This window comes from Mytilus edulis, chromosome 3 (genome assembly GCF_963676685.1).
Source record: "Mytilus edulis chromosome 3, xbMytEdul2.2, whole genome shotgun sequence".
Taxonomy (NCBI): domain Eukaryota; kingdom Metazoa; phylum Mollusca; class Bivalvia; order Mytilida; family Mytilidae; genus Mytilus; species Mytilus edulis.
The window spans coordinates 67,871,567-67,886,752 of record NC_092346.1 but is presented as its reverse complement, the minus strand read 5'-3'; the positions used below and the strand labels follow the sequence as shown (position 1 = coordinate 67,886,752).

The following is a 15,186-nucleotide window of genomic DNA, read 5'->3' as shown; positions in this document are numbered from 1 at the left end:
TAAACATTCCTTCACTTCAAATTCTTAAATCTGAACAAGCAAAATTAATACAGTCTCTCAAAAAATAAATACCCTCAATGAGATAAAGGCCCAGTTCATAACCTGAAATATGATCTGCAAAAAATTATCTAGGTTTACAGTAAAACTATATTTAACATTATATGCACTTACTTTAAGTAATCGGAGTTTGAAATTAGCAGGGGCCCACTTGCCAATGGCCCCTAAAATTTGGTGTGGGCTCCTAAAGTTTCTGCTTTTGTTGTATAGAACTATATATAACGGCTACAAAATTTAAGATGGGTGACCATTGCCAAAACCCGAACATCAATCCCTTTTAATAGTTAAATATAATGTAAAAAATGACAAATAATTTGTGTCACTTGTCTTCTGGCCAAATTTTAGTTAGGATATTTGCATTTGGCAGGATGATCTCCCTTATATGCCATATTCATGTGAAGGCCATGAATCATTTATAACATTGTGCATAGAAGTTCATGCCATGTAATAATATAGAAGGAGAAAATGTTGATTTTCTTATTTACACGACAGTTATAAATTCCCCTTTCTAACAAGCTAACTTAATATTATGCACTATTAATACACTCAACTTGTTTTAGCTGTAAAGCATTTTTTTAAAAATTTCATTCAGTATTTTCTACTCCACATTAAAAACATTAACAACATTAATTATCTAGTACAACAAGCAATCACTCATCACACATAGCAAATATCTAAAGTACTACAGAGCCAAAGAATAAGGAAATACCATGCATAATGAGATATGACTCATTAAAAAACATTACTATCTACCTGCAACATGTAAGTAAAGTCCAACCAACAAACTGTGCAAAGGCTTCAGCAAAGCATCAAATGTCATGTTTAAAAAAGAAATGAACTGTTACAGCCTGTATTCTCAACCTTTTATTGAGATATACTGTAAATTCAGAAATTATTGCGTGCATTTATTATTGCCATTTTGTCATTTTAGTATAAAATGTGATTTCAAATTTTGTGATATTAAGAAAAAGACTGTTTAATTGATATACAAAATTTCAAAATGTGAGTTAATAATTGCAATTAGAACCCTGTCCCATTTTTCGCAATAATAAATACATCACAATAATTTTGGAATTTACAGTAAATATATTTCCTTAGAAGATCAACAATTGTTTGTTTGTATATATGAATAATTAACCTAAATGATGCAAGAGACCAGAATATTATTACTGCTCCAAAGATAACACTTAACGGGCTTATGTTCTGGAAGAACTGTTCTTCATGGACAATAATACTTTAAATGAAGTAATACCTTATTATGATCTTTGATACTGTCTCTGATGAAAGGACTCTTCTGAAAATGAGGAAATTACAAGCATTACAGCCATTAAGTGACAAGCCATTCTTTTCTGCCTTGGAACATGCAATGTATGTGCATCAAAAGTGCCAGTTGAGGTTTACATGCACTGTGCATACAGACAATAGTTCTACTTTGGGGGTTTATGTCTCTCACTTTTCCTAATTTTTTTTCTTTTATATGCTCAATATTACTTTTTGGTAGTTCCATTCACAATTAAATAAAGATGTCATGAATGCAGACCACATTCACTATTTAAATTTTGATAACACATCAAATATTTTAAACATAAATCAGTTAATAGATTCAATGCTAAAAGAACACTTGAGAATTAGTTTTAAGCTAAGCATTAATTCAAGCCATTCAAAATTATGCACTGATATCTGCCATGACAATTTAGCATTTTTCTTGTTCAAAAGCAAACTACACATGTAACTTTCAGATTGTTTTAATATTTTAGAAAACTTCAAATATGCCAAATTTTTATTGAGCCAAGACGTGTATTTTCTGTGCAAGACAACTACAACATTTTCTGATAACACAATAGCCTGAACAAACCTTTGGGGATTCAACAGATCCTGGTGTTTTTCTTCCCGTTGTCAACATGTTTTCCTTTGTAGTTGATGTGTCGATTGTTGTATTTTGACGTCGGGTAGAATGAGAAGTAGTGGACTGTGAATTAGATGAGCCAGAGTTACCTATAGAAAAAAAAAAAAAAAATTGACATGTGAAAGTTTGCCTTGTGAAATAATGGAAGGATGAATTTGTATCTGACAAAGTTATCTTTCACTTTACATATGATTAGCAATTACTGTCCATAAAGACTTATAACAGTCAAATTCAGAATGAGAAAAACATCACTTTAAGATAAGATACATGCATTCTTTTTGTAATATATAAAACATCTTAATTTTAACAGTGAGGCAAATGAATATGTCCTGTCAGCATATTTGACCAAACAAACTAGCTTTTTATTTTAGGACAAAAATTAATATGAGCAAATTTCATTTATCGCATCAACATATTTGAAAAATCCTTATGCAGATATCAAAACAAGAACAAAAGATGATAAGTTAAGGTTATTTTGAAAATCGAACTATAAAAATCTACATAACAAATATTGTGGTAATCTTAATTTAAATTTGAGTTTTTAGGTGATTTTTTTTTAGACAAAGGCTGATAAAGGTTGCCTCTATCTTTTACAGACCATTTCATTGAGTGTGTAGGCAAAGCTTATATCTTTGGTTAGCTTGCTTGTTAGCTGGATCATGAAATCATTATTACATTAGGCATTTTACCCTCCTTGAAGAATAGATTATTCCGACAGATAACCAATCTATGTCTGTAGAACTAGGCTGCTTCAAAGAGGGTAGTGTACCTTACCTAATAATGACTTTACGGTTCAGCTAGCAAGCAAGCTAACCAAAGATATTACCATTGCCTACACACTCAATGTAATCATTTGTAAACATAAATGATATAGTTAACAGATGTCCATGTGTTCTAAAAATGCAGGTTGTCAGATCAACTATTACTAGATTTAATCCTCATAATATTATGCATGGCCATAATATAGTATTTCAACCATTGTGAAAACTTTATTTTTTTATGTACCCTACCAGCAGAATTGATGGAAACTTTCTGTTGAATCATTAAATACTTGCTGATTAGAAAGAAGTTCATATTTAGTGACTGATTTTAAAAGATGTATATAAATGATATTTTACCCTGTGACCTACCCTTATCACCACCATGGCTATACCGCCTGCGGCCCTGACTACTCCCACTACTCGTTGCTGACTGACTTCTTGTGACTTTATTTGGAGACTGGTTATTGTTGGCGGTGTTTTCACTATGTGGACGATTTGATGAAGATAATGGTAAATTCCGTAATGATTGACTGCTACCTGACCTATCACTTCCTTCCAACTGGAACAAAAAATTCATTTTATTATCAATTTTTACTCTGTTTGAATTTCTACATGAACAGTTTCTTTTAATACCATTACGGTAATGTTATTTAGATAATTCTATATTCATGAAACTTAAGGTCTTTTACAAAATTGTGAGCTTATGGCATTTTTTTTTATTCAGCTATTCACTTGTTCTGAAATTATAAAGTAATATTTCTATTATCCTAAAACAAAACTTTGAATAAAATGTGTTAACTAGCTCTGTCATCAATTTTACTGTATGTTACTGAAGATAGAAAACACTAAATCCCTATGTGCAAATTTTAAAGGTATGCAACGTTGTTTTGTTAATTATATTTACAAAACTTACTTCTAATGTCCTTCGCCCTAACAGTAGATATGTAGCTTGAATATCGTCATACTTTTGATGTGTAATTGTATCTTCTATATCTTTCCTACTATATCCCATATTAACCATCAGTTCTGGAAATCAAATATAAGAATAAAGATTAACTTCACATTTCTTAACAATGTGAGCAAGGTTTTATACTAATAAATTACTTAAAATGCCAAAATGGAAGACTTGATATTTATCTGTGAGGAGAATAATTTCCAAATGTCAATGATTTTTATGTATCTGTATATTTTTTTCTCACAATTCACGAGCTTACACTATAACTCACAATTAATGAAAACAACTGCAACAGATAGAGAAGAACAACTATTATGTATTTAAGATGGACCTAAACAACCGGCTGAAGAAACTTGAACTGTTAAAGAACTTTAATACCATTAGTAAAATGAAAAAGTATCAAAATGATATACATAAGAAACAACAAACAAACTATGTACTCAAGAAAATTATAAACTAACAAAGAAGTAATGCTTTCAAAATTGAACTGAAACTGAATACAATATGATAATAATGAAAATAAAATGAAGAAATCAGACCATACCAATATATATGTGATATTTAAAAAGATGTGCATGAACTCACAGGTATCTCAAATTTTCAAAACACATCCTTAATATTCAAATTATATATAGTAAATCTAGATGGACTGTGATTAAGATAATCAAAATATGGACTAAGCCACCAAGGATAGCAACTTGAATTGACACAACCAATAATCAAAAGATCATTGATGAAAATTATGTGTAGTAAGGTTCATAGAAATAGTTATAAGAATGAAGTTATGGACATTTTCAAAGAATCCATCATCACATTAAGTTCAGCTTGAAGAAGTTGTAGAACTTCATTGGGTCAATAAATCAAGTATGTTAAACAAGTATTATCATCTAATATTAGTATGGTCTGACCAAATAAAATGAAATCCCCTACAAGAAGACAGTCTACATGCATCAATTATGTATAAAATTCATTTCATTAATATTCTTCAGAGTTCATGTAAATCTATTTTGAAAGTTTTTTTTTTAGAGAATATGCAACTGTCTCCTTGAAGTTTAAACAGTGATAAAAACAGAACAGATGGATATTATGAGGGATACACATCATAAGTTATGTCTTGACACAATGGCATATCCTGAACATCGTAAAAAATAGGTCTCACAAGATTTAAATAAAATTAGTTAATACAATTGAAGTTGGTTGATGAATTGAATAGATTTATGACCAATCAAAACCCTGATAAGCCACAATGTGAGAACTCCATATATTACACTGACATTCAGGACATAACTTATCAGACTTTACCTATCCGCTTTGAATCTAAAAGATCCTTGGGCGGCTCAGTATAAGGTTTTAATTCTTTATCTTCATAACCCATATTGTTCCATCGGTCTTTCATTATATTCTGACGACACAAAATAAAAGAACAAAATAGATACTACTGTCAAAAACAAAAAGACATTAAAAGTTTGAAGGAAGCATGCAATTACAACTTTACTTAACAAACACCATAACAACAATCAATAGATCTTGAAATAATGTTTCAAAAAATATGCTCCAGTGTTTCTTTACGTCAAAAGTGTTTTCATTGCTGCTTCCTTCAAAGTGAAAGTTTTCAATGTTACCATATTGAAACATGATGAAAACTTCCATACAACCTATCATTACAACATTAAATGTTACATTATGTAACCACGGTTAACAACATTTGATCCGTGTCAAGGTCATTACCTATCCGGACAGGATCTAACTGATCTGCTGGGGGTTCAACATAAGGTAAAAGTTCATCATCTTCAAAACCTACATTCATCCACTTGTCTCGCATAATATTCTGGTGCAATAAAAAATGAAAGATTTGTTATATAAAACTATGCTTTTTGTTATATATTTTTTTGTCCATAATATGACCTTATTATATCCATGCACTAATCCTAACCATATTTTTTACTTATATCACTAGTTTAATTTGTATATTCTTTTTTCAAATCTAAAAGTAAGTACAGTGAATTGTTTTTTTCTAGATTAATATCAAGATTACTTTTTATTTTGTATGATCTTTAAGACATTTCTTAACATGAAATACACCAGAAATTTCACTTCTTTTACAGATACTGTTCATGTGAATTCCCAAATAATAATCTTACAAGTTAAATCTTACCTCTAAACTTGCTCTTTTTGTAGGATTTAATACTAAAAACTTTTTCAACAAATTTTCACAATCTGTTGACATATAAAAAGGTATTCTGTACTTCCCCCGTAAAACCCGTTCTCGTAATTCCTGAAAGTAGAATTTGTGTTTTTTCATTAGTATACCAGTTGTTAGCTACTATTTTAAAACTCTATGATTATTGTAAGAAGTGTTAGCTTTAAACTCAATATTAAGTTTGTAGCTGTGATTATATCGTCCAAACTACCTTATTCATAACCTGTTGTTAGCAGTTTGGGTAATTTATATTCATGTACTCTCCTTCCCTTAACACTCTATATCTGATCCGTCCAAATATATGGTACTGGGTATATTCAAGAGATAATTAAATAATTGTCTTACACAGAGGATTAATTATTTCAACCTCACAAACTTTGTTGATATCTGTTCATTTATTTGATTGTCCATCCTCACTTTATATGTGCAACTCTTGTTCAGCTAGTCTAGGATTCAATTCAATCATAATTGTAATAATTCAATGGTGCATCTTTTTTGTTTTGTTTTTATATTCAAATGATTTTTGGGGTTTTTAACAGGAAAACATTGAATCTTCTGTCAACAATTCCCCATTTCATCTGGATTACTATGAAATTTCTTAAATCCGTACTTACATAATTTTATTTTGCTTCTACTATTTAGATTTTTATTTTGTGCTTTTGATACATGATAAATATCACCGTTCTTATATTCATTATTAACTTTATCGCCACGGTATAGCCTTTTTGTGCTAATGCGGCGTAAAGCAACCAACAATCAACCAATCATTATTACCTTTAAATTTTGGCCATCAAATGGTAATGACCCACTGACTAGTGTATATAATATTACACCTAAACTCCATACATCTACTTCTGGACCATCATATTTCTTTCCTGTAAAATAAATATGACATTATTACATTGTTTAAGATCGATAAAAAGTCAATGCAGCTTATTAAGGGTTTTGGAATTTTGTTCAAATATATAATTAAAGTTTTGATGTTAAATAATCATTAAGAGGCAAAACTAATTGATTTTAGGAAGTGAACATAATCTATTTATTTTGTATTTCTTTATTTCAATATAAAATGGAGAATGCGTTCCCACGTGCATATAATATTATAAAGGGACACAACTAAAGAACGGTTAAAGTGAGGCAACCCAAATTCGAAATTGATCCGTGTTTTGTAGTAATGAGCGTTTTATATAAGAAACATAACAATTGGTTGAGGCAAACTAAGAGAGAACGGAAATTAATTTTGGAACAAAAGAATGTCTCTGTTCATCTGTCAATCTTAATACCCCCTACGCTGAGGAAAGGGCATAAAATTGTGCTCTATTGTAAAAGAATAAGTCTAACTGTAATAATTAATTTAAATTATCTCAAAAGTTTTATTCCAAAATTTTTAATAATTAAAATACTTGAAAGGAAACCAGTTTTAATCAATGCATAAAAAAGAGTAAAATTGAATTATCGCAATGCCATTGATTGAAAACTAGCCTAGTGTTGTGTTTCTATAGGTATTTCGTATTTTTATTTCCCTTATATAACTTGTTCAAGATCTATCCAAATTATTATAATTAGTCTAGTAAGATTTCTACTTTATATCTTTAGAGATATTCAATTACTTACCCTGAAATAATTCTGGTGCAGCATATGGAGGACTTCCACAAAATGTGTCTAATTTATTACCAGGTACAAATTCATTACTAAAACCAAAATCTGCTATTTTTATATTCATATCACCATCTAATAATAAATTTTCAGCCTGAAAGCAGTAAAAGAAAACATGATATTCACAGTACAACTTATATTTAAATAAAATCTGTCTGATCAATATATTACTAAGTATTTTAAAACTTTCCTGATATTTTACATTTTCATTAGTACAACACTGAAAATTTTCCTTAGCTCGAAACATTTCTTTTCCATTTATGCATGACTAATTTTTTACAGTAAAGAAATCAAAGTTTCAGATTAAATGTAAACTAGAGCATCAACAAAATAATGGTGTGTCTATGTCTCCCTCAAAACCAGTAACAGAATGACATTGCTAGTTGACAGTTAACGAAAAAACACTCATTATTTAAGAACCATGACAATTGAATAAAGGTTAGATTTCGCCAATCTTAAGTACACATTACTGATTCTTTAAACCAAATCATGACAGATCAGCATGTTTAAACACCATTTTCAAACAATTACATTTATCGATTCAACTTTTTGAAAAAATAGGGGTGATTGACATTCAACGCAAACATTGATGAACTTTCTGGGAGGTTCAATTTTACATCATTAACTTTTTATGTAGGTAACAATGGAGTCATCTCCTTCATTGACATCAATTAAGTCAAGGTTTTGTTTATTACAAGGGGTCATGCTTTATGTGTCCAGAGCAAGTCAGAAGCCAAGCATCAAGTTGGGAATACCATCCATATGCATACCTTTAAATCTCTGTGAACTATATGTTTTTGATGACAATACTGAACTGCAGAAACAATCTGAAATAAAAAAAAAATGCAGCATTAAATTTGTACTGGTTTTAATTCATATATGATTATACTGATTAACTACTGTGGATTCATTAATATTTGGTGGATACCAATTTTCGTTGATTTTGTGGGTACAGGTTAATCCTGAATTTAAATGTTCAACAAATTGTATATTTTCCATTCACTTGTATACAGATTTTGGCAAAACCACAAAATTAAATATTCTCGAAAGTGTCAGTTTACCTCAATCCACGAAAATTGGTACCCACGAAAATAAATGAATCCACAGTCAAAAAACAACTATCAAATACTATGATCACCAAGTCTTCAGTGGAGAAATTCATCCACTTACTTCAAAAAAACTTTCAAAACAGGTTTGAAAGCAAAATTAATTTTCGTACATATGAGAGGAATGTACAAAATTCACATGTTCAACACAACTAAAAGTACTAATAAGATGTAACGCCAAATTTTGTCCCTAAATTCTAAAGGGATTTGACAACAGAGAGCGAAACAATTTATATACATATGCACAGGGGATGGCTTAGTAAAACTATTCCAAAAGGTCAACTTTGAAAGAAAAAAAGAATGTGTCCATATTACAGGGATGCCCCACTCACACTTATCATTTTCTATGTTCAGTTGACCTTGAAATTAAGGTCAAAACTCTAATTTATTAAAGATCATATCATATGATAGGGAACATGTATTCTAAGTTTCAAGTTGATTGGTCTCCAACTTCATCAAAAACTTTAACCTGAAACAGAACAGACAGATGAACTGAAGCACTGACCAAAACAAAATAACGCCACTAGATGGGGCATAAAAATTGTGACTGACAAACAGAAGATCACAATAGGAGGGTGTGTGTAGGGGAGGGGTCATAGTGAATCTGTCCCTTACAATACCATAAAATGACAAATTAACTGTAAATATTAGCATTGAGAACTTTTTAAACAACTCATGTTTTCATTAATCCACTATCATCCTTTAAAATAATTATCATTTACACTTGATTGTTCAATTTATTTTTCATGAAGCATCACATCTGTAGAAACCCTTCAAGATGACATGCTAAACATTTTTTTACTTCTAAAATTTATTCGGTCGCAAAATTGACCTTCACAAAAATCCAAATTTCATAATTCAATATGTAAAGCAACACATGTTGACCGTTTTATGTTTTATTTAATCTCTTTGTAATTTCATTCTAGTTATACTTTATGATAAATCAATGCTTCCATCCCTATATAAATATCTGAATAACGGTGAAGTGTTCCACAAGTTGAGCCAGTATTAATGTCAATTAATTGGATGTCACTAGCTATAAACATGGCCTTCCCTGGATCATGAAGAGGAAACTATTCTCCTATGCAAGTTACATTCAAAATCAATACCATCACATATAATGGTTTATCTTCATCAAATATTATCACATCTACTTGTTCAGTCTAATTGATTTGCATACAAAACTTATCCAGTTCTATATTCAAGGTCAATGGCTTGGCTTATCATTCAACTAAATAAGACATAGCAGAACTTGTTCAATCATTCTTTCAGTAATGAAGAAATCAACAATAATTTTTTATGCAAAAAACTAAATATATGACCAAACTTTTTATTTTTCACATGCAAAACATATTTTTTTCACAAAGCAGAGAAGTAAAACAGCGTTTTATGTTATTAAACTGTCAAAAATTGATGTCTGCAAAAAGCTTAATTGTAGTTTTACTGTCAGATTATATTTATAGTTCTTCTCACAAAATAATTGAATTATCAACTCAGTTTACTGGATATTAACATTTGATATATATACTGTAATCATCTTGAGGATTCCTGAAGAAATTCACCACGTGATTGGCTTTTAAACCAGGATGTGAAAACTTTATAAAATGACTTCTATTTACTTTGAAATTCCTCTGCAAACTTGAGAAACACTGTTTACATTTTAAGGGTACAAGCCAATATATATTATGTCATATCAAAGGTCTGTTCAACATTCAAAATATTACCATAGTTTTTTTTAATATGGTATGGTCACCTTCAGGAGTAATTTTCTAAAAAAACAATCAATTTCATACTGATAATAACTTCCTCTGTTCTGTATAAATGATTAACCTTTAGTCAGCAAAACATGTCTAGATAACAGCTGTTTACATATTAAATTCATAACTGATGAAGTAATATTCCTGGCACTGTCTATCAATAAAATCAATAATCAATTCTTACTTGTCTAAATTTGGCCCGTGCTTCTTTTTCTTTCATTCTTCCATGTGCTACTAGGTAGTCAAATACTTCCCCTAAAAAAAAATCGTTATTCATGAAAATAAAACCAAAATATTGATCTATATTATAATTTAACACAACAATAAGGTCATACAGAAGTAATCAGATAAGGCTATCAGAAAAAGGATTCTTCAATATATTGGACAATAAGCTTCTATAATATCATTTGCATTATTCATTGGTATAATTTACTTGTATTAATTTCTTCTTATTCTTACTTAATGCGTGTATTTATGCACATAGATGTAATTTTATAACAATGCAAGACCACAAATCAAACATTTTAAATAAATTTGAATATCAATGTTAACTTGAATTAATATAGGTAACAAGATACATGTATTGTCTATTGATTAATTCAATACTATGAATTTAATGACCAGTTAAAAAGCATTTTTTTCCCTTTCAATTGGTAAAATCTTCCCAAATTACCAATCCATCAGACATGTAATCATTATAATAGTTTTAGGTTCACCAGTATTAACATTTTCTTTTCTTTGTGCCAAGTTTACTTTCAACCTTGTTACCATTATTTCAGTGTTTATACTAACACTTTCATGTATAAAACAGGAGTATGAGTTGTGCATACACTTCAGTTTGAAAAATAAAATGTAATCAAAGGTTCTGTACTCTTCCTGATGAATATGGTTAAGTAGTATTGAAAAGCTGTCACATAACTGCACATGGTCCTTAGTTGGTCAAAGTATGACAGCTGATGTATGAATCTGTTTATCATATACTTCAGATGTAAGACACTCAGGTTGGTAGCCAATTATAGCTATACTACTTTATGTCAGGTTTGGCTGATGCTGAGTTGTTAGTTTGGGCCTTTTGAAAAAACACTCTGAATTTTTGTTTAACACCCCTTTTAAAGTCTTTCATCTTTGGATTCATTGCATAAGCAGAATAAGACATATCTTTGCTTAGTACAAATGTAGTATATGATATATAAGTGTTATTATTTTCAGTGTTATAATACTTACCCCCACTTGCATATTCCATAACTAAATATAATGTCTTCTCTGTTTGTATCACTTCAAATAACTTTACTGAAATGTACAAAATTATATATCTAAATATCATTTTTAAAAACATACATTGTAGTGACAACATGTTGGCAAATTGCAACTTTTCTTTGAAAGTCTAAAAACTTTAAAACTGGCTATTATTTTACTAACAAAATAAATAATTCTAAGTTGATATAATAGCCTGTTTTAATTGGAAATGATCAATTAATATTTATGTGAAGACATGTGTTGATAAAGTTGTGGCTAGCAATGCAGACTTAATCTTTCACTCCTTTTTTATTGATGAAAATAGGAACACTACTACAATAATATGTGGATGAATTTTTGATAAATACAAGGACAAGTCACAGATCATATACAAAATAATAGATGTAAAAAAAGAAAGTTTCACTGTACAACAGAGGACCAGATTTTATTTTAGAAATTCAGACTTTATTAAATTCAATTAAATAATCTATTTAAAGCAGGATTAGATATTAATATACAAGAATATCATGCAGGACATTTGTTCACAAATTGGCAGTGATAGCCTATTCATTATTTTTGAAAATATAAACCTTAAAAAAAGTTCTTCCTCCAAAGTAGTTTTGTGAATAGTCCACTACATGACAATGAACAGGTAGTGTTTCTATGGGAACTAATCGTTCTTCTTGGCACAATAAAAATAACAAAATGTGCATACCTAAAAATAACTTATCATAATGAGTACACTGCTATTTATAAGCCATAATGAGTCATCAAATCAATTTGAACATTCAATTGAAATATACCCAGTACCTACCTATATTCGGATGATCCAACATCTTCATGATTCTGACTTCACGGAATAACTAAAATAAGAAGAGGGGAAAATTACTGAATTTGTATGCACATTAACTAAGTAAATGTTTACATATAATAATTTTATTGCAGTGTTATCCCCAGGGCCTTAAAGCGTCATTGTAATGCGATACTATATTTTCTAGAAACAAGAAATTATTTCATTATTCAATGTTGACCAGGAAGATATTGGAGAAATTTGTGAGGAAAACACTGTATTGATAACATAACTGTCTTGAAGCAGGGCACACTTCCAAAACATGTACATCTGAAGTCAGGACTAAAGTATTTTTTATTGAAGTAAAGATTTCAAAATTTTAACTACAATCTGCAAACAATTTTTTCATTGAGTATACATGTAGCTGGGACATTGATTTTGAGAAATAATTATTGATGGAGTTTGAATAGAAAAACAGTTATTCTAGAGTCCTTAGGCCTTTTCTATAATCTAATATTATGATTTTAACCTTTGATCTTAAAATCAACAAAGATATATGTTCTTTTGTACTAAAGCAGTTGTGATATTCATGCCTACAAGACAGTCATATTAAAAATTTAACTTCAAACAAAGTTGTTGCTATTCTTTATCCTTATAAATTTTAATATGAAGTTTACCAACTTATTTTCTTCATAAATGCTTCAGCTAGAAACTGAATTGGGCACGGCACTTTTTTTAAAGGGGGATATTGTTTGTTTTGTCCAAGTTTTTTGTGGGCATTTAGCAGTACTAATACCCTTCATTTATCTACTGGGACCAGATCCCATTGATTTAACAAATTTTTGTACCAAAACTTAAAACTTAGAATTGACTTTTGTCAATTTTTTTTACTTTTGTCAATTTTCTGTGGTTTTACATTTTCCTTACAAGAATATTTGTCACAAACTCTTCTTCAGTAGGTGGCTTGTCACCTGAGAAAAATTGAGGATCTGGCTCTTCAGCCAGGTAAAGAGGAGAATAATTCTGAAGACTACAAACTAGTTTAACCCAAACCAGATTCAGTATGTGCCTGTTCCAAGTCAGGTGCCTGTAATTCAGTGGTAGTTGTTTGTTGCTGTTTATCATATTTGTTTTTCATTCATTTAGAACATAAAATCAGGCCTTTAGTTTCCTTGTGTGAATTGTTTTACATTTGTCATTTCATGGCCTTTTTTTTTAGAAGACTATGCAGTATAGGTTTTGCTCATTGTTGTAGGCTGTACAGTGATCTATAGTTAACTTCTATGTCATTTGGACTTTGGTAGAGAGCTGTTTCATTGGCAATCATACCACTTCTTCTTATTCTTTTATCATAAGAATAATTGTTTACATCGGTTGTTTTAAAATTAGAATTAACTCTTGACCAAGCAAAAAATCTTCACAGAAGTTGCCTATCAAGTGAATATTTTTTTAAAGTGATTTCTCATAACTTGAACTTTGAAAAAAATTGTAATCTTTTTTAACTTATTTGTTATTATCTAGTAACTACCACCTTGCAAGTGTATTCAATAATGAAGAAATAATAGGAAGGGTATTTTTGGATTAAAGGTTTTAAACACAGAATAGCAGAGATGAAGGCATCAGGGGTGCAGCACCCTCTCTGTTAAATTGGGCTTACAAGACCACTACACATGTACATGCATATGATTCATTTAAAACATCAATTATGTTCGAAATACATGTCAAATGATTAACATATATATATGGAAATAAAATTTACATTGCTCTTTTAAATTAATATTTGTTATTCATTTTTTTCTGTTGAACAGACAAACTTCTACATACTTAAGTTAACTTATAGTTGTAATTTTTCCCCCTGTTGAACATAATCTTTGAATAAATTCTAAATTTAAAAACATTTTTTTGACATGATCATGAACTGTCTTTTGCACCTTGAAAAAATATATTGATCAAAACTTGACATGGTAAAATCTAACCGATTAACCAACTTTATTTCTAAATATGTATTATTTACTTTCAAGTACTGTCACTTCAGAAATATGCTTACATGCTAAACATAACAAAACAATAGTTAAAATATTTCTCATTCTTTGTATGATCAATTTCAAATCACATCTGTTACAAGTGACATAAGCTCATAGAATGTGAACAGAAAAAATTCTTTCCTCCATCCAATGGAGTTATGGAAAAGTGCAGTAAACTTATGAAACTTATATATAACATTACATCAATATTCCATAATCAAAACCATGTGTAATAGTACCTATCCTCTTCTGTCATTCATTACACAACTTGATTCTTAATTTCTACCATACAATGAATTATATACTTTGTTTGATGGAGTGGTAAAATGCCAATTAGTACTACCATTCAGTAAAAATATCACTTTATTAATAGTAAGGACAAAAGCATAATTCAAAATTATATAATTTTTAATTTTAGTTTCTTATGTATAATTCAGAGTTCAGTATAACGTCAATTATCACTGAACTAATATAGATATTTGTTTAGGGGCCAGCTGAAGGAGTTTCTTGCTGCATTGAAGACCTATTAGTGACCTTCTGCTGTTGTCTGTTCTATTGTCGGGTTGTTGTCTTTTGACGCATTCCCCATTTCCATTTTCAATTTTATCATAAGATGGAAAGCTTTCAAGTTTTGAATATATTTTAGTTTTTCCTAAGGCCTTCAGATTTCCTGATTTTTTTTGGTCATTGTGTTTAATATACTGGTACATTTGTACATGTAAATACATGCAAATAGTC

At 29.7% G+C, this 15,186-nt stretch overlaps 1 protein-coding gene across 24 annotated transcripts in view; it reads right to left on the bottom strand.

The window, feature by feature from the left end:
- Positions 1–15,186, bottom strand: part of LOC139517209 (MAP/microtubule affinity-regulating kinase 3-like) — a 36,251-nt gene that overhangs the window by 10,876 nt on the left and 10,189 nt on the right. For 4 of the 24 annotated variants that reach the window (XM_071307933.1, XM_071307937.1, XM_071307939.1 and 1 more), the window contains exons 4-15: positions 12,449–12,497; positions 11,623–11,688; positions 10,583–10,653; positions 8,306–8,362; positions 7,494–7,629; positions 6,654–6,754; positions 5,835–5,954; positions 4,982–5,081; positions 3,638–3,750; positions 3,082–3,283; positions 1,913–2,052; positions 1,310–1,351 (exon numbers count right to left, since the gene is read on the bottom strand). In XM_071307933.1, the coding sequence (XP_071164034.1) occupies positions 1,310–1,351; positions 1,913–2,052; positions 3,082–3,283; positions 3,638–3,750; positions 4,982–5,081; positions 5,835–5,954; positions 6,654–6,754; positions 7,494–7,629; positions 8,306–8,362; positions 10,583–10,653; positions 11,623–11,688; positions 12,449–12,497 (1,197 nt within the window). Of the gene's footprint in view, positions 1–1,309; positions 1,352–1,912; positions 2,053–3,081; positions 3,284–3,637; positions 3,751–4,981; positions 5,082–5,407; positions 5,508–5,834; positions 5,955–6,653; positions 6,755–7,493; positions 7,630–8,305; positions 8,363–10,582; positions 10,654–11,622; positions 11,689–12,448; positions 12,498–15,186 lie in introns of all 24 variants that reach the window. The other 20 variants (XM_071307945.1, XM_071307950.1, XM_071307955.1 and 17 more) reach the window with 7 other exon arrangements.